Consider the following 27,054-nt stretch of genomic DNA (forward strand, 5'->3'; position numbering starts at 1 on the left):
GGTGCCTGTGGCTGCTTAGTGAATTCAGTCGTTTTTGTGTCCAGCTGAGTTGCCGGCCGTTTTGCCGCTACTCTGAGCTAAGATGCAAATCCTGTCATTTTCATGTTCGACTGAGATATGCTGGCCGATTGTCGCCACTCCAAGCCGCCAAGAATAAGGGACTGTCTTCATGAGCTTCTCCATGTCTGGATACAAATGAACTGTCATTGTTTGGTTTCTGTTGTCTCGTTTCCAGCCATTTGCCGCTCCTCCGAGTTCAGAATTCTGTCTCTTCGTGTCTGGCTGAGGATTGCTGGCCGTTTGCTGCTCCTCCGAGCCAAGATATGAATCGTCTGTCTTTGCCTGGTGTTGCCGTCTCTGTGTTCCGGGTCCAGGCTCCGAGTCATGTCCAAATGCATCTCTGTGTCAAGTCTCCGTGCCTGTGCCCTGCACTTGGGTCCACTTCCAGTCGTTCCAGCTGCTCATTGCAACATAATGTTTTCAGAATTTTCAGCTTTTACTTAAAATTCTGCATTTATGGTCCCAAGCCCGGCTGCAAAAGGAGAAGTGTTGGCCATGGGGCTAGCAACTGAATCCCATAAAAACCTAGAGCTACAGAAATGCCAACAGAAGCTCCAAGGATCTCATCAGTGGGAGAGAAAGGATCTTCACTTAAGGGGTTACAACTAAGGACAACTTGAAAGGCTGGCCCAGGACTGAGGACTCTGGAAAACTGCTTTCAGTGGCTTATTTCCCAGTAGGGGTGATGGGCTTAAGTAAGTAACAAGATACCTCATGTCTGATGTTACCACATCATATCACAGAGAGCTATCACAATGAAATTGGAGGTTAGAGGTAGTGGCTTAAAAAGATGTGGTTGTTTGTTTCCACTGTCACTGTGTCAGATGTTACAATTAAATTCTAACTTTCATACTGAACCAACTGTGGCAAAAAAAAACATTGTGACCTTCAGTGAGGCTCCAGTAACTAGATGCTGCCTGTCCTGTTGAGTTTCTACAGCATTTTGTGTGTGTTGCTCAAGATTACCAGCATCTGCACAATCTCTTGTGTAAATGATGATAGGGTTTCAGGTTGACAGAAAGTTGTGGAAATGAAGATGGAGAAGACTAGAGATCAGAGTCATTATCTTTAATTTTCCTCACAAACTAAACTCCATTCCCAAACTCTACTGCTTTACCTGACTACTCTTGAACTTGCTGCCCTATTTAACCGTTCACGAAGCTTTTACCTTCAAATTCTGTCATTGCTCGACCAATTATGTCAACTAATGAAACATCACCATCCCCTGCTCCTGAACCGGGGTCCTTTGTCCATGCTTTCGCTGTGTCCAGATTTAAGACGACAAGACAGAGGAGCAGAATTAGGTCATTCCATCATGGCTGATTTATTATTTCCTTCAAACCTACTCCCCATAATCATCGATGCCCTTTCTAATAAATATACCCAATGACGGCCTCCACATCTGTCAATTGCAATGAATTTTATAGAATCTCTAACCTATAACTAAAAATATTCCTATTCATCTCTGTTCTAAAGGGACGTTTTTGTATTCTGAGGCTGTGCTCTCTGGTCCTAGACTTCCCCTACTACAGGAAACACCCTCACCAATTCTTCTCTGAAACAAATCTATAAATATACCTCCAATATAGCAATTGCAGTAGAATTAACATTGGGCAAAATCTCCATGTGTTTCTTGAACATAACCCCGAAAGTGCTGGATAATTCATCACAACTAAAGTCAGTGTTATTCTGTCCCAAAATGATGTTACTGTCCGTGTGGATTATCTCTCTGTTTTCCAGCTCAATCCTGGTTGATCTTGTACTTGAGCTGATTCTTTTAGTAGTATATGTGTGTACAGTTGAATGACAATAAACTGAACTTGAACTTGCTTATTTAAACTTCTCTTAAAAGTCCGTAATGTCCCTACCACCAACCCAGGCAGTGCATTCCATGCACCCACTACTCTGTGTAAAAAATTTGCTGCTTACATTTCCTTTGAAATTGCCCCCACTCACCTTAAATACATGCCCTCTGGTATTAGACATTTCAACCTCGGGGGAAAAAAGATACCGTCTCTCTACTCTGTCTATGCCTCTCATATTCATATAAACCTCTATCAGATCTCCCCCCAGCCTTCACCGTTCTGGAGAAAACAGCCCAAGTTTGTCCAATCTGTCCTTATAACACATGCCCTCTAATCCACACAGCATTTTGCCAAACCTCCTCTGTACCCTCTCCAAAGTTTCAACATTCTTCCTAAAGTCTGTATAAATCACGTCTACCACCTTGACTTTATCAATTTCAAAGAAAGTTCAAAGCACATTTATGAGCAGTATGTCACCACACACAATTCTGAGATTCATTTCCTTGCAGGAATTCACAGTAAAAACAAAGTAACACCATAGAATCAATGAAAAACCTCACACAACAAGACAAACAACCAAAGTGCAAAAGACATCAACTGTGCAAATTCAGAAAGAGAAAAGAAATAATAAAAAAATAAGCAATAAATATCAAGAACATGAGATCAAAGTGAGTCCATAGGTTATGGAATCAATGTGATGTTGAGGTGAGAAAAGCTATCCCCTTTGGTTCAAGAGCCTGATGGTTGAAGGGTAATAATTGTTCCTGAGCCTAGTGGTGAGGGTCCTGAGGCTCCTGTAACTCCTTCCTGATGACAGTAGTGAGAAGACAGCATGTCCTGAATGGTCAGGGACCTTGATGATAGATGCTTCTTCACTGCGACACCACTCCTTGTAAATGTGTTCAGTCATGAAGAGGGCTTTACTCATGATAGAATGGTTCATATCCAATATTGTTTGTAGGCTTTCAAAGACATCCTTGACAGTACTCCATGCTCAATGTTTAGTTGCTTTCTATTGGTTTTTAAAAGCTTCCCAAATATCTTACTTCCAACTAATACTTACTCTCTTTGGCTTTTATGGTGGTTTTGACTTCTCTTGTTAGCCACAATGGTGTCATCTTTCCTTTAGAATACTTCTTCCTCTTTGGAATGTATATATCCTGTGATTTCTGAACTGCTTGCATACATTCCAGCTATTGCTACTCTGCCGTTTTCCCTGTCAATGTTCTTTTTCAATCAATTCATGTCAACTTCATCCTAATGCCACTATAATTCCCTTTACTCCACTGTAAAAATGATGCATCTGTTGTTAACTTCTCTTTCTCAAATTTCAAGGTGAATTTGATCATATTATGATCACTTTCCCTCAGGGTTCTTTTACCTTAAGTGCTCTAAACGATACTGGCTCATTGCACAACACCCAGTGCAGATTAGCTGATCCCCTAGTGGGCTCAACCATGAGCTTCTCTAAAAAGCCATCTCATTGTTACTCTATAAATTACCCTCCCTGGAATCCAGCACGAGCCTGATTTCCCAATCTACCATATTGAAGTCCCCCATGACTAATATAACATTGGCCTTTTGGCATGCATTTTCTATTTCCCTTTGAAATTTGTAGACCACATCCATATTACTGTTTTGGGGGTCTCCATAATCTCTTTCAGGGTCTTTTCGCTCTACGCACAATGGTTCAACACCTTTGTTACCTCTTTCTAATGATTTGGTTTCATTTTTACCAACAGAGCAACACTACCCCCTCTGCTGTCTTGCCTGTCCTTTTGATACAATATGTGTACTTGGATATTAAGCTCCCAGTTATAATCTTCTTTCAGCTACAATTCAGTGATGACTCCAACATCATACATGCCAATCTGTAACTGTGCTACAAGTTAATTGACCTTATTCCATATACTGTGTGCATTCAAATATAACACCTTCAGTCCTGTATTCACCCTTTTCAATTTTACATTACGACTTATCCTGTTGACTGCAATTTTCCCAATCAACAGCCACCTCTCTACATATTGTCTCTTTTTGTAAACCAGTGACCTCATCTTTAGCACTATTATCTGCCTTTCCTATGATACTTCTTGCATTGAAGTGTAGGCAGCTCAGGAGACTAGATGCACAATGCTCAACCATTTGATTCCTAACTTTGTTTGAGGTCTTACCACCAAGTGCCTCCACAACATTTTCACTAACTGTTCTGGCAGTCTGGTTCCCATCCCCCTGTAACCCTGCATTTCCTGTCAGTCACCTTATGTACAGATACTCCTGCACCTAGCGCCACTTTATGGGCAATTAATGAATCTAGGTATATAAGCTCTCCTACATATTTATACCTTTTGTGTTTTTATTCCTGTGTTCTTTACCTTTATCGTGTTTTATTATTCTGCATAGGATCCAGAGTAACAATTATTTTGTTCTAAGAAAGTCTCACGAATCATCTTAAATCCACTTTATTTAACTTAACCAGTGTTGTATATTTAATATTTCAGTAATATTTGAGCGATATTGTAAACATGTTGTTTTAGTAAGCATTCTGGTTTGTTTAAATAATTCATTATGGGTTATACGTAAATATACACCAATTGCATACAATTGTGTTTTGCATCTTCAAAATATTAAACTAATTCAAAGGAAGACATGGGAGTCTGAAACATGGGTCTAACTTCCTGTTTACTTTAAGCAAGGTGCACCCATATCACATGGTTGCATGATGACATATGTAATTTATGTATTTATACATATAACCCATAATTAATTACTTAAACAAGAATGTTTAATAAAACAATATATATACACACAAGATTACAACACATACATCATGACGCTACTACATGATATTTGTAGACCTCGCTTAAAGTAAAACAAACTAAGACTCACATCTCTTGGCTCCCTTATTTTCATTTCAGTTAGTTTTACGTTTTGGAGTTACAAAACATAACGGTAGTGACAAGGTATTTTTAAATTAACCTGAGATAGCTACCTACCTGTTGATGTGCAGCAAGGCGTTTAAGTTAACAAAAAGTACAGCAAGAAATGGTCAAGTGAAAAATAAACAGTGCAGCATGTGCTTTGTTGGGAACATACAGGGACTGTTGAGTTTAAAAAAAACAGAATACAGAAGAATTCATGTGTTCATGAACAGTGAGTACTGGGAGATAATAATCATAAAAAAGAGCAGAAATGGCTGGCTACATTGGAAAGATTGATGTGTTTGATTACACAAGGGATAACTGGAATATGTATACTGAGCTAATTGAATAATATTTTAAAGCCAATGGAATAACCAGTGAGAATCAAGAAACAGTTTTGCTGAGTGTATTGGGTGGAAAAGCATTCAGTTTGCTTAGAAGCTTGACTGGTCCAAACAACCCAGCCAAAATGAGCTTTGATGATATTGTGAAAGTAATGCAGGAACTTTTGGAACCAAAGCCATTGTTGAATGCAGAATTCTTTAGATTCTGTCAGTAGAATCAAAAGGAAAGGGAGTCCATTTCAGCATATGTGGCTGAACTGAAGAGATATTCTGAGCATTGTCAGTTCAATAATGGGCTTACTGATGCACTGAGAGATTGTTTAGTTTGTGGAATCTTACAAGAAACCATCCAAAAACAGCTCCTACTTGAAGCATAACACATCTAAAAGAGCAGTTGAAGTAACTGTATAGAAACACAATTGAGTTGCAGTCAGGAATAAATGTGAGCATGAACAAAATTACAAAGTCTAAACAGAAACCGGCCTGTCCAAACAAATTGTGGCAGCTTCAAAAACCGCATTACTCTGCATTCTGTTGATGAAAAATCTGATCATGATGAGAGTGACACAAGACTGAGTAGCCTTGAGATTTACATTGTGCATACTAACAATAGGTAAACAACATGTCTTACACCAGAAGTGAACACCAAATTAATTAAAATGGGTACTGGCTCAACATGCACAAAATGATGGAGGAACTCAGCAGGCCAGGCAGGATCCAGGGAAAGAGGACATCCCATCTCTCCACTGGAAACACTAAAATACCATATACCACAGCCCTGATATTCCCATCTCTGCACTGGTAATCATACCCCACCACAAACATCCCCATCTCTGCACTGGTAATCATACCCCACCACCTCCCACACCCCAAACAACCCCATCTCTGCACCGGTAATCATACCACACCATCTCCCACACCACAAAGATCCCCATCTCTGCACTGGTAATCATACCCCACCATCTCCCACACCACAAAGATCCCCATTTCTGCACTGGTAATCATACCACACCACCTCCCACACCACAAACATCCCCATCTCTGCTCTGGTACTCATACCCCACCACCTCCCACACCACAAACATCCCCAACTCTGCTCTGGTAATCATACCCCACCACTTCCCACACCCTAAACATCCTCATCTCTGCTCTGGTAATCATACCCCACCACTTCCCACACCCCTAACATCCCCATCTCTGCTCTGGTAATCATACCCCACCACCTCCCACACCACAAACATCCCCATCTCTGCTCTGGTAATCATACCCCACCACCTCCCACATCCCTAACATCCCCATCTCTGCTCTGGTAATCATACCCCACCACCTCCCACACCACAAACATCCCCATCTCTGCTCTGGTAATCATACCCCACCACCTCCCACACCACAAACATCCCCATCTCTGCTCTGGTAATCATACCCCACCACTTCCCACACCCCAAACAACCCCATCTCTGCTCTGGTACTCATACCCCACCACCTCCCACACCACAAACATCCCCATCTCTGCTCCGGTAATCATACCCCACCACTTCCCACACCACAAACATCCCCATCTCTGCTCTGGTAATCATACCCCACCACTTCCCACACCACAAACATCCCCATCTCTGCACCGGTAATCATACCCCACCACTTCCCACACCACAAACATCCCCATCTCTGCACTGGTAATCATACCCCACCACTTCCCACACCCCAAACAACCCCATCTCTGCTCTGGTACTCATACCCCACCACCTCCCACACCACAAACATCCCCATCTCTGCTCTGGTAATCTACCCCACCACAAACATCCCCATCTCTGCTCTGGTAATCATACCCCACCACCTCCCACACCCCTAACATCCCCATCTCTGCTCTGGTAATCATACCCCACCACTTCCCACACCCCTAACATCCCCATCTCTGCTCTGGTAATCATACCCCACCACCTCCCACACCACAAACAACCCCATCTCTGCACTGGTAATCATACCCCACCACCTCCCACACCCCAAACAACCCCATCTCTGCACTGGTAATCATACCCCACCACCTCCCACACCCCAAACAACCCCATCTCTGCACTGGTAATCATACCCCACCACCTCCCACACCCCAAACAACCCCATCTCTGCTCTGGTAATCATACCCCACCACCTCCCACACCACAAAGATCCCCATCTCTGCACTGGTAATCATACCCCACCACCTCCCACACCCCAAACAACCCCATCTCTGCACTGGTAATCATACCCCACCACCTCCCACACCCCAAACAACCCCATCTCTGCACTGGTAATCATACCCCACCACCTCCCACACCCCAAACAACCCCATCTCTGCACTGGTAATCATACCCCACCACCTCCCATACCCTAAACATCCCCATCTCTGCACTGGTAATCATACCCCACCACCTCCCACACCCCAAACAACCCCATCTCTGCACTGGTAATCATACCCCACCACCTCCCACACCCCTAACATCCCCACCAAGGACACACAAGGGTTGACTGATTTTAGGTTGTTTAATGCCATTTCCAGAATGCAAGTCTAAAGGAGAAGAAAATAATTGTTATTCCAGCTCCAATGCAGCATATAAAATACTTTCAGGTAAAGGACACAATTATAATAAAAAGGCAATTAATATAAATACATAAGATAGCTTATTTACATAGATTGATTGTATATCCACGAATAGTCAGTAGGTACAGATGTGTCTGTACAGAGTGGTGGTGGTTAGTGATGTAGAGCATTGAGCTGAAGGATGAAGGTGACTGTAACAGGAATTTATAAAGTAGTGGTGATTGGGGGTGTGGAGGGGAGGGTTAATGGGTGGAGGTGTTGATCAGTCTTACTGCTTGGGGACTGAACTAAAGCTTTGGTGCAGTTGCCATAACATCTTCAGTATATTGCCTCACCTAGCTTCTTTTACTCATTATGGGGCTCTTGGTGAACTTCCCAAACTCTTTGATTATCCACCCCAGATAATGAAAAATATACACTGGTAAAACAGGGGACTTTAATGAGGAGGTTACAGAGAACTCACAAGTGCCAGACAAGTCAGTTCCCATTAAAGGTCAAGAACCTGATTCACTCTCTTTCTCACTGTCTGATGCTGACTGACCTGCTGAATGTTTCCAATATTACCTCTTTCTGATGCAAAGCTGGACCACAGATAGTCAAGGGCAGAAAGCCTCTGCTTGCTCATTGCAGGATATCAGGTATCAGGGTGATTAATACTTGAATCTGTAGCTCTCTTTGGGTGGAATCATGGGAACTCGTGTTAAGGAGCGTGTGAGGCTTTCTTCTCCCCACCACCCATGAATTCAGGACCATAATTTAGAGAGTCCTGACCAGCTGCATCACTATCTGGTGCAGTAATTACAAGGCATCTGACTGCAAGTCCCTACAAAGCATTGTGAGGGCTGCTGAGAAGATCATCGTGATCTCCCTTTCACCAATCAAAGATGTTTATCAGGAGTGCGGTGTATGCAGAGTCCTTAGCGTTGTCACTGATCCCTCCTATCCATCCAACGATCTCTTTGAACCCCTCCCCCCACCATCAGATGGGAGGTACTGCAGCAAGGGCTGTTAGGATGGGAAACAACTTCATCCCCCAGGCTGTAAGACTACTGAACTCCCTGCCACTACCCTTGTCTCATCACTCATGAAGTGCCAAGAGCTTTACACTGTTTACTTTTTAAATTGTGATGTAAATGTCATAATTATCTGTTAATTGATTTGTGGTGGTATTAACTTCATGTGTTATGTATGTGATTTATACATAGTGTTGAGCCCCTTGGTCTGGAGGGAACTTTGGTGTTAAATGTATGTGGTTGAATAACAATAAACTGAACTTGAATTTGAAGGACAAAGCTATGGCTGAGGCACTCTGCCTCGAGTTCCTTCCTGCAGTCACTGTTTACTTGAAGCATTCACCTTGGTTCTTGCCTCTCCATGGAGTAACAGTTGGGTTTTTTGCATCGGCAATGATCTTGACATTTGTTAGATCCTGATACTTCTATGATCAAAAGGTTCTTAGGGAGTCAAGAATGAAGCACAAAACCTGTTGCTTACCGTGACTTTTTTTCCCACAAAGAATGAACAATGACTGAGTTGGGAGAACAAACAAAGTAGAATAGAAAAAGCAAAAGCAACACTGCAGGAACTCAACAGGTCTATGGAAAAGAATATTTAGTCGATGTTTTGAGCAGAGACACTTCATCAGGACTGAGAAGGAAAGGGGAAGATGCTAGAATAGAAATGTGGGGAAGGAAGAAGCTGGAAGGTGATAGGTGAAGCCAGGTGAGTGGGAAAGGTCAAAGGCTGGAGATTAAGTAATCTGATTAGAGAGGACCATAAGAGAAAGGGAAGGAGGAGGGGCACCAGGGTGAAGTAATAGGCAAGTGAGAAGTAAAATGTCAGAATAGGGAATAGAGGAAGAGGGAAGAGGGAATTTGTTTTCCAAATTCCTGCATCTGTAGACTTTCTTATGTTTACAATAGAAAAAGAATTCATCATACTCAGACCAGAGATACCCAAAATTCCAGTGATAGCAATTAACCTGTAAAATAACCAAATTCAAGAGGCCTGCTACAGAAAACTAAGAAGTTTCTAGAAAAATACAGAAGGACCTGCACCATAATTACTGGAAAATTCACTGAACAAACAATTACAAGTACACATGTGATGATATAAAAGTACAATCAAACATGGGAAAGTTGAGCTATAAGAAAAATACAAAGAACATAATAATCCAACACGGAGTTAAGAACCTTGAAGATTTCAGGGTTGTCTGTGAGTTCCTGGGCCGCCTCTGCTCTTTAACCCACTCTCCAGTCTTACTGTAATGCATTTTCTCCTCAGTGGTCCATGGAGCTGCTTCCTTTCCCCTGGGACAGGGATGAGACTCGAATGCAGGGGTGTCTTGCAATTGACATGAACTAGTTCCTGAGTTGAACTGGTTGCATCGCCATCTAGTATGGAGGAGTGACTGTACAAGTTCGTAAAAAGCTGCAGAGAGTTGAAAACCCAGCCAGCTCCATCATGGGCACTAACCTTCCCTGCATCTTCAAAAGGAGATGCCTCAAAAAGACAGCATCCAGCATATGCCTCTTTAAGGAGGCACGCCTCTTCCGGTAGTCGACAAGTGACCCTTGGGCAAGGTGTTTCACCTGCTTAGCCCATCAACCAGAGTCACATGAAGTCATGAAAGCAGGTGGTGGATGGTTGTATGAGCAGCTGGTGCATATCACAAGTCCTGGTTATGTGACCATGCCAATAATCTCTGAATATTATTGATATTGGCTGGGTTCACCCATCTTGTAATGACAGTGCCTGGAGAAGGCAATGGCAAACCAGTTCTGTAGAAAAATTTGCCAAGAACAATCATAGTCATGGAAAGACCATGTTCGCCAATGTCATATGACATGGTGCATAATAAACAACTGAACTTAAGTACATTTTTATATGTACTTATTGTAATTTATAGTTTTTAATTATTATGTATTGTAATGTACTGCTACTGCAAACCAAAAAAAAAAAAATCATGGCACATGCCAGGCAATGTTAAACCTGATTCTATAGCATGCTAGGCTATGAGTCATGCAGTCAGCCAGCCTGTCACACTCTACAATGTGTACTTTAGCAAACTAATTCCAACGCTGTATTGTGTAAATTGGCGTACTAGCAAACTATATTGAACGTGAACAAGAATAAGGATCCAAAAATAATCCATTTCATAACTCTCAGTGTTATAAAGGAGTTCTGTCTGAACCACAGACACCTTTGGTTGGTCCAGTATTGACATAAGCCCACTTACCGCACAATCCAATGAATGATGTTTAATCTGACCACTGGGTTTAAGCTATAGGAAATTGGAAATATTGGAATCTCACTGACAATCAACACTAGTGCACCACAGGCATGTGTGCTTAGCCCACTCCTCTCTATACCCATGAATGTGTGGCTAGCCACAGCTCAAATGCCGGCTATAAGTCTGCTGATGATACAACTATTATTGGCAGAATTTCAGATAGCGACAAGAGTCTGTACAAGAGTGAGATCTACAAGTTAGTTGAGTGGTGTCACAGCAACAACCTTTCACTCACTATCAGTAAGACCAAAGAACTGACTGTGGACATCAGAAGGGGTAAGACAGGGAAACACACCAATCTTCATAGAAGGATCAGAAGTGAAGAGATTGAACAATTTCAAGTTCATGGGTGTCAGCATCACTGAGGATCTAACCTAGACCCAACGTATTGATGCAGCTACAAAGAAGACTCAACAGTGGCTATATTTCATTAGGAGTTTGAGTAGATTTGGTAAACGTCACCTAAAACATTAGCAAATTTCTACAGATGTACTGTGGGCAACATTCTAACTGGCCGCATCACTACCTGGTATGAGTGGACTACTGCACAGGATTGAAGCAAGATGTAGAGAGTTGTAAACTCAGTCAGCTCCATTATGGGCACTAACCTCCAGAATATCCAGGACATCTTCAAGGAGTGATGGTTCAAAAAGGCAGTGTCCATCATTAAGGGACCACCATCACCCAGGACATACCCTCTTATGTTACCATCAGGAAGGAGGTACAAAAGCTTGAAGGCACACACTCAATAATTCAGGAAAAGCTTCTTCCCCTCTGCTATCTGATTTCTGAATAGATAGTGAACCCATGAACACTGCTGCACTACTTTTTTAAAATTTCAATTTCTATTTTTGCACTACTTATTTAAAAAATTTATATATATACTTACTGTAATTCCTAGTTTTTTTCTATTACCATATATTGCATTGTACTACTGCTGTTAAGTTAACAAATTTCATGACATAAACTGGTGATATTAAACCTGATTCTGATTCTCCAAAAAAGAATCAAACTGCTCGAGAAATTCAGCGGGTCAAGTAGTATTTGTGAAGGAAAATGGACAGGTGAGGTTTTGGGTCCAGACTATTATATACTTAGATGTCAAGAAGTTCCATTGTTGTTCAGACCAACCAGTATAATGGAGAAGAAATATGATCTAAGTGACTTTGACTGTGGAATGATTTTTGATGCCAAATGGGATTGTTTTGAGTATCTCAGAAACTGCCGATCTCTTGAGATTTTCACACACAACAGTCTCTAGAGTTTACAGAGAATGATGGAAAAAACAAAAAGTATCCAGTGAGTGGGGTTTCTTGGGTGAAAATGCCTTGTTACTGAGAGATGTCAGAAGAGAATTATCAGACTGGCTCAAGCTGACAGGAAGATGACGGTAACCCAACTAACCACACTTGACAACAGTGGTGGGCAGAAGAGTATCTCTGAATGCACATCGTGCTGAACCTTGAAGTGGATGGGCTACAACAGCAGAGACCACGCCAGGTCCCACTCGTGTACCTAATATATACGCTGAGTGGTCAGCTCCCCACTATGCTTTCATTCTGGATGAACTAATTTTAATTAGCATTTTTCTTTCATTGCTAGCCGAGGTACAGTGAAAAGCTTGACTTGCATACTGTTCATATAGATCAATTCATTAGCACAGTGCATTGAGGTAGAACCATGTAAAACAACATTAGGATGCAGAATAAAGCCTAATGGCTACAGAGAAAGTATAGTGCAGGAAAATAATGTGCACGATCCTAACGAGGTAGATCGTGAGGTCAAGTCCAACTTACTGTACAAGAAAGCTATTTAATAGTCTTCTCACAGTGGGCTAGAATCTGCCTTTGAGCCTGGTGGAAGTGCTGTCAGGTTTTTACATCTTCTGCCCATTGGAAGAGGGGAAGAGAAAGAATATTGGAGGAGGCTGCAGTCATGATTGTGCTGGCTAGTTTGCTGAGGCAGCAAGAAGTGTAGACTAAGTCCATGGAGGGGAGGCTAGTTCTGTGATGTGCTGAGCTGTGTCCACAACTCTGCTCTGCAGTTTCCTGTAGTCATGAGCACAGCAGTTGTCATATCAAGCCGTTATGCATCCACATTGGATGGTTTCTATTGTGTATCGATAAAAATTGGAAAGGGTCAATGAGGACATCCGAAATTTTGTGACATGGTTGGATCCGACCTGGAGCACCCACCATCCATTTCCCTCTCCATAGATGCTGTCTGACCCTCTGAGTTCCTCCAGCTGATATTGCATTGATGAGCCAGTGCAAAATCCTTGACTAACAGTGTATGTCAAAAGGTTTCAGCTTCCCAGTAACTTAGTTGGATGAACTAGTTTAGTGACAACTGTCAATATTTGCTTTCATGTCGATTTGTTGATGGCGTTCTGTTGGAGCTTTCCATGATATACTCACAATGGTGATACAATCAAATAATGAATGAACTTGGTGCCTCCCTGATTCAGTTTTGAATCTATCAACATGATTTAGGGATGTCCATTTAGAACAGAGATGAGGAAGAATTTTTTTTAGCCAGAGGGTGGTGGATCTGTAGAATTCATTGCCATAGACGGCTGTGGTGGCCAAGTCATTGGGCATACTTAAAGTGAAGGGTGATACATTCTTGATTAGTCAGGGCATCAGAGGCTGGAGAATGGGGTTGAGAGGGATTAAGCCATGAAGAAATGACAGAGAAGATCCGATGGGTCAAATGGCTTAATTCTGCTCCTATGCCTTATTGTCCACATGATTCTCTCTAATTGCAAAGATTTATTCCCCCTATATATAATATAAACTTTTTCAGCACTGTTCTACACTTTGGTGCATCCAATTGGAAGGCCGAGTCATTCTTTATGCACGCCTAATTTAATTTAATATTCAATTAACGCTCGGCGACTGGAGATACGTCTCCACCAAAGGAGATGTAAGGCGCTCCTTCCCTCCCGTAGCCTACAGAACACCCTTGGACATGATTAGCCCGCCCCCTCCCCCCTTCAGGGTCACGGGAAGCCACGGGAGCAGGTGGTAGCTGGCCGTATGAGTATCTGGAGCATATCACAAGTCCTGGACGCCAGGAAACAATTTCTGAAGAGTATTGATTATAGCTGGGGTCACCCGTCTGGTAAAGACACTGTCCAGAAGAAGGCAATGGCAAACTACTACTGTAGAAAGAATTGTCAAGAACCATCATGGTAATGAGACCATGTCACGTCATATGACACGGCCAATAATAATGATGATTAATTATAATAAATATAAATATATATATATATTTATATATTTCTTATAGTAGTTTATATTGTTTCTTGTGAAGTCATAGACTCATAGAAAAGTACAGCCCGAAAACAGGTCCTTCGGCCCATCTAATTCGTGCCTAATCATTTAAACTGTCTACTCCGATGGACCAGCACCGAGACCATAGCCCACCCATACCCCTACCATCCATGTATCTTTCCAAACATCTCTTAAGCGTTGAAATTGAGCTCGCATGCCTCACTTGCGCTGGCAGGTCGTTCCACACTCACCACGCTCTGAATGAAGGTCTATATTGCAATGCAAAGAACTGCTGCCTCATATGCCAATGAAATAAACCTGATTCTGATTCAATCTTAAAGCAGAATTTACTTCGCCATCTCGCGGCCAATATTATCGATTCGCTCCCCATGGTATTATGACTTCGCTCTCGGCTTCTGTTACGTAAGGACGGCGTGCCTTTTCCTTTTGATATGCTGGTTATGCATAAAAGCAGGTTGGCTCAGGAACACGCCTGTGTTCTCCAGCGTCCTCGTTGTTCTCGGACAGGGGAAGACAACCAAATGTCCCGCCGCGCTTACGTTACGAAATTAACGCTCCAGTGAGAAACTTGCAGGCAGGTAACTGGGTTGTTTGTTTACTGTGTGTGCTGATAATTCTCGTGCAAAATGGCACAGTCATTATACAACACAGTTATACGCAGAATTGATAAATCTTCTGCTCTGTAGTATCAATCACTCATTGGGTACACTTTGTTTAAAGACATTCGCGATGGAGTCGAAATTGTTTGTAAACCATTTCATTATCAGTTCCATCTTTTTCCTTCAACGGGATAATTGGAGATGGAGATGATAGGTAGGGAGATGGGGAGGGGTTCGGGGAATGATGGAGTGGGGGTTAGGGAGCCGAGAGAAGAGGGATGATGGGATAAGGGGGATAGTGGGTGTGGTGTGGTGTAAATCAGCTTGACATTGTTCCTACAGTAAATGGTGGCAAAATATTAGACGTGACATTGTTTCTACAGTAAATGGTGGCAAAATATTAGACGTAAACAGTTGCCATCAAACATTTCCGAATGTGAACTGGGGACCACACGTGGGAAAGAATTTTAAGTTTTGCAGTTTTTGGAACTTCAACTTCCAGAAAATCTGCTTAAATTCTAGAAAAAGCCGCGGGTTTTGTTTAAGACATTCAGAAAAGAAGATCTCAACTATCCGTACAGCTTTAAATTGAGGAGAATTTTACACTACTGAGCGTTAAAGTAATGTTTTAATATCCTAATGCATCCCTTCGGATATTCGTAAACCCCTAACACTCACGATAATCTCCACGCTTTAAGTTTATTGAACTGCTGTTAAAGTTGCCGGTGTTCAAAAATAGACACTGCTGTAAGAGGATTACTGTGGGATGTACTCTGTTTACTTGCGGCGACAGTTCAAAACCGCCTGCAGAGAAGGCTTCGAAATCGCTGGTGAGAAGCTTGTGAGATGCGACTACGGATGAAGTGCCAACGACAATAGCCTCTAATCTATGAAAAAGAAGTTCTTCTGACTGAAACAGAAACCTCTTGCGCGGCTTCTTGCAGCTATGATATACACACTTCAGATAAGCATTGCCCAATGAAATTGGGGTTTTATCTTGTATAATGCTTAAAACCATAATTCAGCATCCAATCACGGCACCAACTTAAACCTACATTGGTCGCAACAACAACATACCCCAACTATTACCAATACAAGTTAAAAATGTTCGCATTAGCCTAACTGCAATGTCTACAAAGGAAAACGATTTTTATTTCCGACAGAGAAAACGGTTTAAAGGCGCATTATACTCTGGTGACAGTCAGTATTTTAAAATCAGTTAAACTGCAATCTGTTCCAACATGCACTCTGCATGTGTATGTTCTTTTAGAAGTCTGGTTTCCCCCTAAACAGAATCAGAATCAGGTTTAACCGGGGTGTCAAAAGGTTATGTGGAGATGGATAATAAATCAGCCATGATGGAATGGCGGAACAGACTCGATGGACCGAATGGTCTAATTCTGCTCTTATGTCTTATGGTCTTAATATCACTGCATTGTATACTGCACTTAATTCGTTAATATTCCCTAATCCCTGAACATGAGTATTTTTTTTTTAACAAACCTCTAAGACTTGAGTGTGGCGGAACCTTCTCCCGCCCCCACAACCTTTCGACTAGAAACTGCCCACGTAAATCACTCCCTTCGTTCATTCACGAACACCGATCCCACCGCTGCAGTCGTCAGATATCCCGAAGGGATCGCCGAATAACCACCAGAAAGTAAGCTGGAACTGCGCGGTGTGACCAGCTCTCTCCAAGAAGCTTGGAGATCAAGAGCCGGTCTTGAGTCTTGGCTGATGTTTGTGGTTTCGCGCGATGCGCACTGTTTACTTGAGTTCCATCTTCAAAGTTCAAAGTTCAAAGTAAATTTATTATCAAAGTACATATATGTCACCATATACAACCCTGAGATTCATTTTCTTGCAGGACTTCACAGCAAATACAAAGAAACACAATAGAATCAATGAAAAACTGCACACGAGACGAACAACCAATGTACAAGATGTGAAAATACAAGCGTAATAATAATAAATAAGCAATAAATATCGAGAACATGAGATGAAGAAAGCTTGAAAGTGAGTCTATAGGTTGTAGGAACAGTTTATTGTTAGTCTGCGTGAAGTTATCCCTCTTGTCTGATTGTTCCTGAATCTGTTGGTGTGGGATCTAAGGCTCCTGTATCTCTGTCCTGGGCAGCAGCGCGAAGGGAGCGTGGCATGGACGGTGGGAATCCTTGATGTTAGATGCTGGTTTCCTGCGACAGCGCTCTTTGTAGATTGCTCAATGGTGTGGAGGACTTAACCCGTGATGGACTGGGCCGTACCCACTACTTTTTGTAGGCTTTTTCAGTGCAAGGCAGTTGGTGTTTCCATACCAAATCTTTTTTTTTCAAAGGTCGCCGGATAACATAGAATTCGGAAACGGCAAAATATTAAGTAACAGTGGAGAACCGTTCACATCTGATAGACATGTTCCTTAAATAAGGAGAAACTCCCTCTTTTTCAATGGAGTCCAACATTGTAACCGTATGCAATGCAAGTTTGCAGATAATGAATCATCAGGGATTTGTTCCAATGGAATAATTATTGCGTAGTTTGCAGATTAAGTTTCGTGGAAAATAAGAGACTCGTGGGCTAGATTTTCCGGTACTGTACGCTATGCACTTGTGAAAGTTACGTGCAAATTTTGTTAGCGTAGGAAGTCGGCCCGCCTACCAGCATTACAGCGTGCCTATCGAGCAGCTGCTGGAAGTGCTGTTTGAGTAAATGCAATATCTACTTAAAAAAGAATGCACTACCTTGAAATATGAATATACAAATTGTTAGACAGATTGTAATTGTGTTTGTAGTCTTTCGGTCACTAAAGTCCCAAGTTACTTTATCATCAAAATATTCACATATTTACGGTAAGTCACGGTGCTAGTTATGTACAGTATATCATATGTATATAAATTAATATTGATAAGTTTTTACTATAAGTATGATGTTTTATATTGCCAAAAAGTAGTAATATTAAGAGAGAAGGGATGTATCCAGTAAAAAGATCGTAAAAAATGTCTAACGTGGTAAAATCCAGGTCTACGGAAAATATTAAGAGGGATTGAACACAATGCTTTGAAATACAGTAGTGTCTGTTAGAGTTGCTATATTAAAATAAAATCAAGAATATCACTTAATTAAATGCCTCTTATAGTTGCTTAACTTAAATTGTACATACCAATTTGCTTCTAAGTAACTGTGTGCAATTTAAGAAACATTGCCTTATGTGATGTAAACCCTTGCCATAATTGCAATGTTTTCCTGATATATTTAAAACATTCATTACTAAGTTAGAGCTAAACAAGTTATCCCATTATTTAAACAGTGCAATCTAAATTTATAATTATCCCAACAAGTTCCTATCCAAAATCATTGTGATTGTTACTGGGTCTTCCTTCCAAACTATGTTGTGAATAGACTGCAAATTAAAAACCTAGTTACTACTAATGTTACTATTAGCTAAAACTTAGTTACTAAACTACTACTAATGTTTCTATTAAAAATGGAAGATCACGCCATTTCCGTGCACAAGAACTACCTCTGATGACTTCATATTACTCTCTAAGAGCAATGGTGCAAATATAAGGCCAAGTTCACCCACTAAAATAACAAAAATCTATGTACATTGATATGTCTGATGACAAAGAAAGTTAGCATTTAATTTCAGGGTCTTTTCAGATGTAATGTTAGGTAATGTGAAAATGCTCAAAATCATGTTTCAGAAGAAATGTATTTTGTTGTACCAGTGTGGCTTTGAAAGTGGCCTCACCTTCTAATATAAATTATGATTCATGTATTTCCTTCCCAAATTACACTATATTGTTTATAAATTGGAAATGTTACAGAATCTGACTAAGTAATATAAAAGACTGAAAAAGAAGCTAGATGATGAAAGAATAACATATTTACTTGCTAGCTTCTCTCTTGACCTTCTACAGCCAAAGTACATTGTATTGTAAATTCAGCATAATTGTAATTGACAATATATATTTTTATGTATTTATATAAGAATACTACTGTTAGCAATTTAAGGAACCAACATGTTATTAAACAACTAAATCAATAGTGGCCAAAATTGTCACAGTATATCACTTGTTATATGTCGTATTGTATATCATGGACAATCATGGTCTTTCCATGACAATGATTGGTCTTGGCAAATTGGTCTACAGAAGTGGTTTGCCATTGCCTTCTCTGGGCAGTGTCTCTAAAGATGGATAACCCCAGCTATTATCGATACACTTCGGAGACTGTCTGCCTGGTGTTAGTGGTCACATAAACAGGGTGTGTGATATGCACCAGCTGCTCATATGACCATCCACTACCTGCTCCCATGGCTTCATGTGACAATGATCAGGGAGCTAAGCAGATGCTATGCTTGGCCCAACGTTGACTTGTGGTCTAGTGGAGGGAAATTAGCATCTTACACCTCCTACAGTAGAGATGTATCTCCACCCTGCACCCAAAGTATTTAACTTAGCTAAGATACTTATTGTTGCACTGTAACTGAATGACATCTTATAAAGGGATTTTACACAGAGTTTGAGATGAAATTGATCAAAGCTAATCACAAGAGATACTGCAGATGCTGGAAATCCAGAGCAACACACACAAAATGCTGGAGGAACTTAGCGGATCAGGCAGCACGAGGAGCCATGTTGAAGGTCCTCGGCCTGAAACATTGACTGTTTATACATTTCCATAGATGCTGCCTGACCTGCTGAGTTCTTCCAGCATTTTGTGTTTGTTGATACAAGCTGTTTCAAGTTTTGAGGTGTTTGTAGATAAGTGGGTCAAAATTTTTGCACAGATTTCATGGTTCTCAACTTATGATTTGGTGTTATGATTCAAATATACAAAATGCAGACACAGTACCATATTATTTTAATATTCATAGTTTTCCTAAAGTTATACATTAAATTATTGTTTGTAAGATAAAAGAACATTTTCACATCTGCTTTCTCTTTGTACCATAAGAGCAGTAGTTGTCAAGTTGAGATTCTTAGGAAACTACTCTTTGATTACTACACTCTATAAAATTGACATGACAGGCAGTACAATTTTAACTACCTCTACACTTTACAGAGATCCACTGTATCCAGTTCCACACACACAAGTGCATCTTGCTTGATTTTTGAGTAGTCTCAAGGAAATATTCACAAACAAGAGAAAATCTGCAGATGATGGAGATCCGAACAACACACACAAAATGCTAGAGAAACTCAGCAGGCCAGGCAGCATCTATGGAAAAAAAGTACAGTCAACGTTTTGGGCTGAAACCTTTTGCAAGGACAGAAATATTTAAGGGAATGCTTACTATTTCAGAGTGAAGTGCAACTTAAGTTTTGTTTTCAAATTAACTGGCTGTACGCAGTGGTAAACTGAGTTGCTTAAATTATGACGAGAAAATTTCTAAATGGTTTCCCTTTAAAAGAAGCACAATATATTTCATTTTAATGGCAATCCAAACTATTTATATTTCAAAATTGTCAAGCAGTCTTAGTTAATAGGTATCTATTAACCATCTTCAGTTTGCATCTCAGAATCAGGTTTAACATAATTGGTAAATATGAAATTTGTTGTTTTGCAGTAGCAGTACATTGCAATTCCTGCAGTACTTAATAAACACCTTAAATTGCAATAAGTATATAATAAAACTAAAAGAGAATAGAAAAAGGAAAAAATAGTGGAGTGGAATACATGAATTCATTGTTCATTCAGGCATCTGATGGCAGTGGCATGAATTAGGCAATGAAATGTATTTTGTTCTCATCTGCAGAATTGATATAACCCTTCACAGTTAGATTTTAGGTATAGGAACAGACTGTGTAAAGAGGTCTTGTGCAAATAGGTTTTCATAGTTGAGAAACTACATTTCTAGGAAACAAAGAAATGGACAATGAATACATTTTGCAACAAATCAAAAGTTCATTTTTCTGTGTGTCTTTACGCTGTTACAGTACTGATGTACGGGGCTGTCGATAGCCAGCCATAGGTTCTCTTTCGCTCATACAAGAACATGCCAAATATTAAAGAGCCAAGATCCAAAACTGGTTAATGCAGATATTCTGATAAATTAACATGACATTAAGTCATTGTTGTTTATAATTGGAATATACCAGACTGTAACAGTGAATATTATTGATTTTCAAATCTTCAATTTTGTTCTTAGAAATGCGATATCAGTTTTGGGTTCAGAAACAATTTTGTGTCAAGATGGCAAGTGGGTGTTGGTTTCGTGTTTTCAGTTTCTTTGAAAAATGTCTAGACATGGAGGTGGAACTTTAAGTGTTGGACTCATCGTGGTTAATGTAAAGTTCTTGAACATTTTATGTGATTTTTCTAAAACCAACGCTGTCTGTCTTATCTTACTAAAATATGCGTTGGTACTTTCATGTAAGAAAGATAGGAAGCAAGAGAGAAAGATGAACTGAGGTAAACAAGCTTGTGGGAGTTTGAATCAAGTGGTCCGTTTCAGGTCATTGGCCCATCTCCATCTGACACCTTGCATTTCCTAATGTGTTGTAGCTTTGAATCTGTTATCTGATCTGGATTCTTCACATAAAATGTGCATGAATCCAATTGCAAATGAGGGAAACACAGTCCGGAGAGGGAGAGGTATATTTAAAGCTGAAATAGATATTTTGTTGGTTAGTGACGGTGCCAAAGGATATGGGGAGAAGGCAAGAGAGTGGGGTTGAGAAGGATTATAAATCAGCCATGATGGAATGACCGGAGCAGACTTGACTGGCCAAGTAGCTTAATTCTGCTGCTGTGTCTTACGTGGGAGGGGGAGGGAGGCAGGCAAACAGAAGGAGGGAGAGGGAGAGAGAGGTGATAAAAAGAAGTGCTGGTAGCATGTGAAGAAGGAATAATTGGAATAAATGGAAAACAAAATTGGAACAGAACTGTAGGAAGAAAAAGTAGAAGACATACTTATGGTCCAGGACTGATGAAAGAAGCTTGGCAGCATAATTGATCTTTTATTTCTGCTTTAGCCATTTCTTTACCATTATCGTGTTAAAGAGACAGTAAGTCCAATATCTCAGCAGAAAGTATTAGGCAATGAATAGTGAAAAAAATTACTGTGTTTCCGCGGAAGGCACCAACAGCCCACATCTATTATCTGTGAAACTCTAGCTACAACAGTGAGAGACTTGCAAGATCTTTGCAGAAGACCGAGGAGCTGGGTGCCAATGCCTGCGAAAAATTTGCATAACGATTTAATTGTTATAATTGGAACAACAATTATAACAATCATTGATTGGGTCAAGCAGCAGCGAAGAATTCAGTCCAGGAAAGCCTTAACATTGCCACCACCTCGCAATCTTCCATGTTATTTCGAACACTTTTGATTAAGTTCCATCGTCTGAATGCGATTTAAGTGTTGTTTTATTAACGTTCTTGTTTTTATTTGCCCCCTTGCAGGTTTGGTGCAGTAATTGCGTGAAGTTGCGAAGAGCCGAGCAGAGGCAGCGCGGCGCGGCCACGGGCCGGGAGCGCCCCCCAGTGCCGCGCATGCGTGGCGGCGGTGGCACTCGCTTTCCCGCCCGCCGAGAGAGAGAGAGAGAGAGCGCCCAAGGGCGATGCTGTCGGCGCTCGACCTGATGGTAGATTTGGAGCCGCCGGGGCTGAAGCGCGGCAATTTCAGGGGCCGGCTGAGTTCGCGGAGGAAGAGGGAGTTCATGCCCGAGGAGAAGAAGGACGCGTCGTACTGGGAGAAGCGACGGAAGAACAACGAGGCGGCCAAGCGCTCCCGGGAGAAGCGGCGCCTCAACGACCTGGTGTTGGAGAACAAGATGTTGGCGCTGAGCGAGGAGAACGCCTGCCTCCGTGCCGAGCTGCTCTCTCTTAAGGTCCGCTACGGTCTCATCAGCTCCTCAGCCTACAGCCAGGAGACGCAACTCCTGCACACCTACATGCAGAAGTACCTGGCCAGGCAGAGGTCCATCGAGATGGATCCTCGCTTCTTGGAAGTAGACGCTCCCTATAGCAGGGATGGCTTCTGCAGCACAAGATACCCTTCAGGGAGGTTTTCCCATGACTCTATTCACACCTCGCCTCAACATACGCAGGACAGTGTATTTCACAAAATCTATACTAGCCCTGCATCGGTGGGAGTACAAACGCAATATCCTTCAGAAACTTCTGCTGAAGAGCCCACCATGCACAATCTACCATTGAATCAATTATTTTCGAGATACCCCTGCTCACTTAACGAAACATATCCCTGCTTCAAACCTTCAAGCGTGTTCACCAATGCAGTAGAAGTGAACGTTAAAAGCAAGAGAGAGATTGAAGATGATGTAGAAGATGAACAAGAGGTTCCTAAGATGCATCATGTTTCTCCTTTCAAGGACTGCAGGTTTGAATGCTCAACAACAGTGAAGACGAATTGTGCTGCTCTTCCGCACAAACTGCGAATTAAGGCAAAGCCAATTCTTGCAAAAGAAGAAAAAGACGGACCAGAGTTTGATCTCGAAGTACCATGGAAGGAGCAATCTCCACTTAAAAATACTAGAAGCATTTCATTGACAGAGATCAAAAACATTGATGTGAGTTTGTGTGGTGGTATTTGTGATTGCAAAGTCGCATTTAAACCTGTTCCTTTATTGCCCATTTGTCATTCCGTTTAATTGAAGTTTTATTAATTGTGACCTTTAATTGTTCATTGCTCATTCATTCTTATTTTAATTTTGTTCTCTATTGGGAATAGTGTATTAAGTTGTACACCAAGTTGCAATTCTTAAATGCTTGTTAATACAATCGGTATAGAATGAATGAAAGATAACTTTTGGGAGTAGTAAGTTATTAGAAAGCATTATCTCCCAAGACATGGTTTTTATATAGTTATAAAATATCACTAAAATTACTACTTTATGCCACAGGATGTTTTTATCAGATTACTGTGATAATAATGTTTAAAATACAAAATTTTTTAGAATTAAATACAAATATACTGATAGAATTTCTTACTTTTTCATAAAAATAGTTGACAAGAAAGTGGAAATTAGAGTTTAATGGTAAATTACTTCTTACCAATAAATTATCTGTTTTAGTAACAACCAATTAGATCTCTCTTTCCAAACTGTGGCAATTTATGCCATATTTTATTTCAGTTTATATGTTCTAAATGCTACTGTTCATTTAATGCGTGATATCCTTAATGACTTTCACAGCATCCCGTTTGGGGGGGAAAACATACCTGTCAGACTGGCAGAAATCTGTTTGGCTTGAAGAGTCCATAGTTTCTTTGATCATCTTGGTTGGCATGAACCAGTTGGGCCAAAGGGCCTTTAACCAATACTGTATTTCTATGACTAAATCAGTTCTCAGGGTACTAGTTCAAGCTGATATATGTTTGGTATGAACCTCCTGCATTCACGGCCACATATATAGTAAATTCTAACAGAATTAGAATCTAAAGGGCATCAAAACTGGACATGACTCTTACAAGTTAGTTAATTAGCTTAATTAGTAGCAGTTAGAAGAATTGAGATCCTGTTTCCATCTTTATTATATTCTGTCATAGCTTCTGGGTTTTGAATTTGTTTTTTTTATTTGGGTAGCAATGAATGCAAATGTGTATTAACAACTCAATGGTCTGGCTTCTGCCCCTTCCTTTCCAGTCCTGATGATGGGTGTCAGCCCAAAACATTCACAAACAAGAGAAAATCTGCAGATGCTGGAAATCTAAGCAACGCACATAAAATACTGGAGCAACTCGGCAGTCCACGTACTCTTTTCCATTGATGCTGCCTGGCCTGCTGAGTTCCTCCATCGCTTTGTGTGCGATGCTTTGGATGTTCAGCATCTCAGAATCTTTTGTGCCAATGTACCAGTTGACTAACTTGCCTCATAGGCAAAGGACTTTTAGGCCAATGATAATGCCATCTTAAATAACGATTGACTGAGTTCATACTTTGTTATAGATCTAGAAATCAAATAGTTACATTGTGGGAGGAGCAGACTCAATAGGCTGAATGGCCTAACTTTGATCCTATGTCTTGTACAAATTTGTTGTGCAGTGAAGGAAGTAATGTTAGAGAATGTTTCCCTTGGTGCAGCACACAAGGAAATAGGAGCAGGCTGGACCCTGAAGCCTGTACTGCCATTCATGTGACTATGATTGATATACCCTGACCTCATCTCCTCTTCTGAACCACTTCTCCAAAATTGCAGTTGTTTTTTCCTTCAAATATTTATCTGTCTCAGCTTTTAATATATACTTGCCTGTTAATAATGTAACCAAAATTTTGGATATCAACTTAACAAATTGTGATGAAATTAAGTTATTTCTTTCTTACAACTTGTTCCCAGGCTCTGAGGAAGGTGTCCTTTACCATAATTCTTTCGTTTGGCAATATTTAAATTTTCTCTTTCTCAATGGTAGTGTGGTTTATCTAAGCTGTGTCTCTGAATTTCAATAAGATATTTGATAGAACAGGGCTTGCTAGTTACTTCATAATTAGGTTTATTGTCACTGATATGTTGTATATATTTTCGTAGCAGTAATACAGTGCAAAACATAAAAAACTGTTATAACAATAAGTAAATACATAATTCAGAAGAGGAATTGCAAGATAGTGTTTATGGACCATTCAGAAATCTGGCAGAAGAGAATAAGCTAAACCTGGAGTGTGTGTCTTCAGGCTCCTGTACCACCTCCATGATTGTACAACATAGAAGGAAGTCATTTTGTCCATTCCATTTACCTTATTGCAACCCTAACTGACATACAAGCAGAACTGGGGAGGTCAAAGTTTTACACACTTCTTTCTTCATATCCCTGAAACATTTTGGGGAAACAAAACTTTATTCAATTTGTATATAAAATGCCAATTGACCGATCAGGGGTTGTCAGTTGTGGTGGAATGTGCAACTGTTGACCATTCTTTGCACAGATTGGTGACTCCTAACATAAAGATTCAAAACCCTGTCTTTACTAGCTTACATTACCTAGTTTTATATACCTGTGCTTACATGTTCTCCTCTTCACCTAATTTTTGATGATTTTTCATTAATTTTCTGTTAATCTCACCTTAGTGCAGTAAATTCTGGGAAATATAGTTTTAATTAGTGTGACTGTTCCTTATAATTAAATCTGGAGTCCGATATCTTCAATAAATATATTTTGCATTCCTTTAGGCAGTAAACTCACTTTAAGCTGTGAGGCTGGGGACTGTTCTCAATATTCCTGGTTTAATTACAGCTTTAAAGGACACCTATTCATTTGCATCAGGCATTCTAGATACAAGGTTGACCCTCTAATAGCTTGTTTGACTATGTATTTATCTTTCCATGACATCTTTTGATCTATGTATATTGTATGGTCCTGAGAGACTTGGGATCATTGTTTCCTGCCATTTTAGGAAGTGAAGATGCTGAATAAATTTACTTGAACATGGAAAAGATGTAACTGGAATTCCGCAGTTTAATCTGTTAATAATAATTTTATTGTAATTGCATAATTATTGCTTGAATATTTTTCAAACTTAATATTTTAAGTCTATAAATGGTGACTGTATTCTGGAAAAGAGTATCTTGTTTTGAATAACTACTTTTGATAAAAGTGTAAAAAAAAAGAAATGCAAGAAGTATGTTGGTAATAAAAATTTGATGTGAGGCATGTTGCGGTGTTTTGATTATATAACAGAGAATGGAGACATAGTGGTTATGTTATGTAACCGGGGGATTAGTGGTCTGCGCTAATAATCCAAGGATGAGTTACTTATAAATAATGCAATCCACTGTACTCAGAATGAAAAACCTGAGTTTTTCAGTTCATTGATTTCTGCAAAACTGGATACTCAGCTGTCTCTATTTTGCTATAAACTTAACTTTATTGCCTTGGGAAATACTTAGTGTACAGAAAGCTATTACCTGTCCACCCTAGGGTTACTAAGTTATTTTACTTCCCATAACTGTACATTCATTATGTGCTACTTTGCATGATGTGGGCGATTATAGTCTTTCCAGGACCATAATTGTTCTTGGCAAATCTTTCTTCAGCAGCGGTTTGCCATTGCTGTCTTCTGGGTAGTGTCTGAAAGATGGACGCTTGAGCTATTATCAATATTCATTAGAGATTGTCTACTTAGTGCCAGTAGTAACATAACCAGGTCTTGTGATATGCATCAGCTGCTCATGTGCCCATTCAGCAGCTGGTCTCATGGCTTCATGTGA

General features: G+C 40.5%; 1 protein-coding gene across 4 annotated transcripts in view; it reads left to right on the top strand.

Moving 5' to 3' along the window:
* LOC132405957 (nuclear factor interleukin-3-regulated protein-like) overlaps positions 1-26,489 on the top strand; it is a 43,021-nt gene extending 16,532 nt beyond the window's left edge. Inside the window, exons 1-2 of one of the 4 annotated variants that reach the window (XM_059990990.1) lie at positions 14,738-14,868; positions 22,297-26,489. In XM_059990990.1, coding sequence (XP_059846973.1) covers positions 22,455-23,504 — 1,050 coding nt within the window. In that variant the 5' untranslated portion in view covers positions 14,738-14,868; positions 22,297-22,454 and the 3' untranslated portion in view covers positions 23,505-26,489. Of the gene's footprint in view, positions 1-14,737; positions 14,869-16,479; positions 16,550-17,513; positions 17,736-22,296 lie in introns of those variants that run through there. The other 3 variants (XM_059990992.1, XM_059990991.1, XM_059990993.1) reach the window with 3 other exon arrangements.
* Positions 26,490-27,054: the final 565 nt, after the last annotated feature.

This window comes from Hypanus sabinus, chromosome 16, assembly GCF_030144855.1.
Source record: "Hypanus sabinus isolate sHypSab1 chromosome 16, sHypSab1.hap1, whole genome shotgun sequence".
Classification (NCBI taxonomy): Eukaryota; Metazoa; Chordata; class Chondrichthyes; order Myliobatiformes; family Dasyatidae; genus Hypanus; species Hypanus sabinus.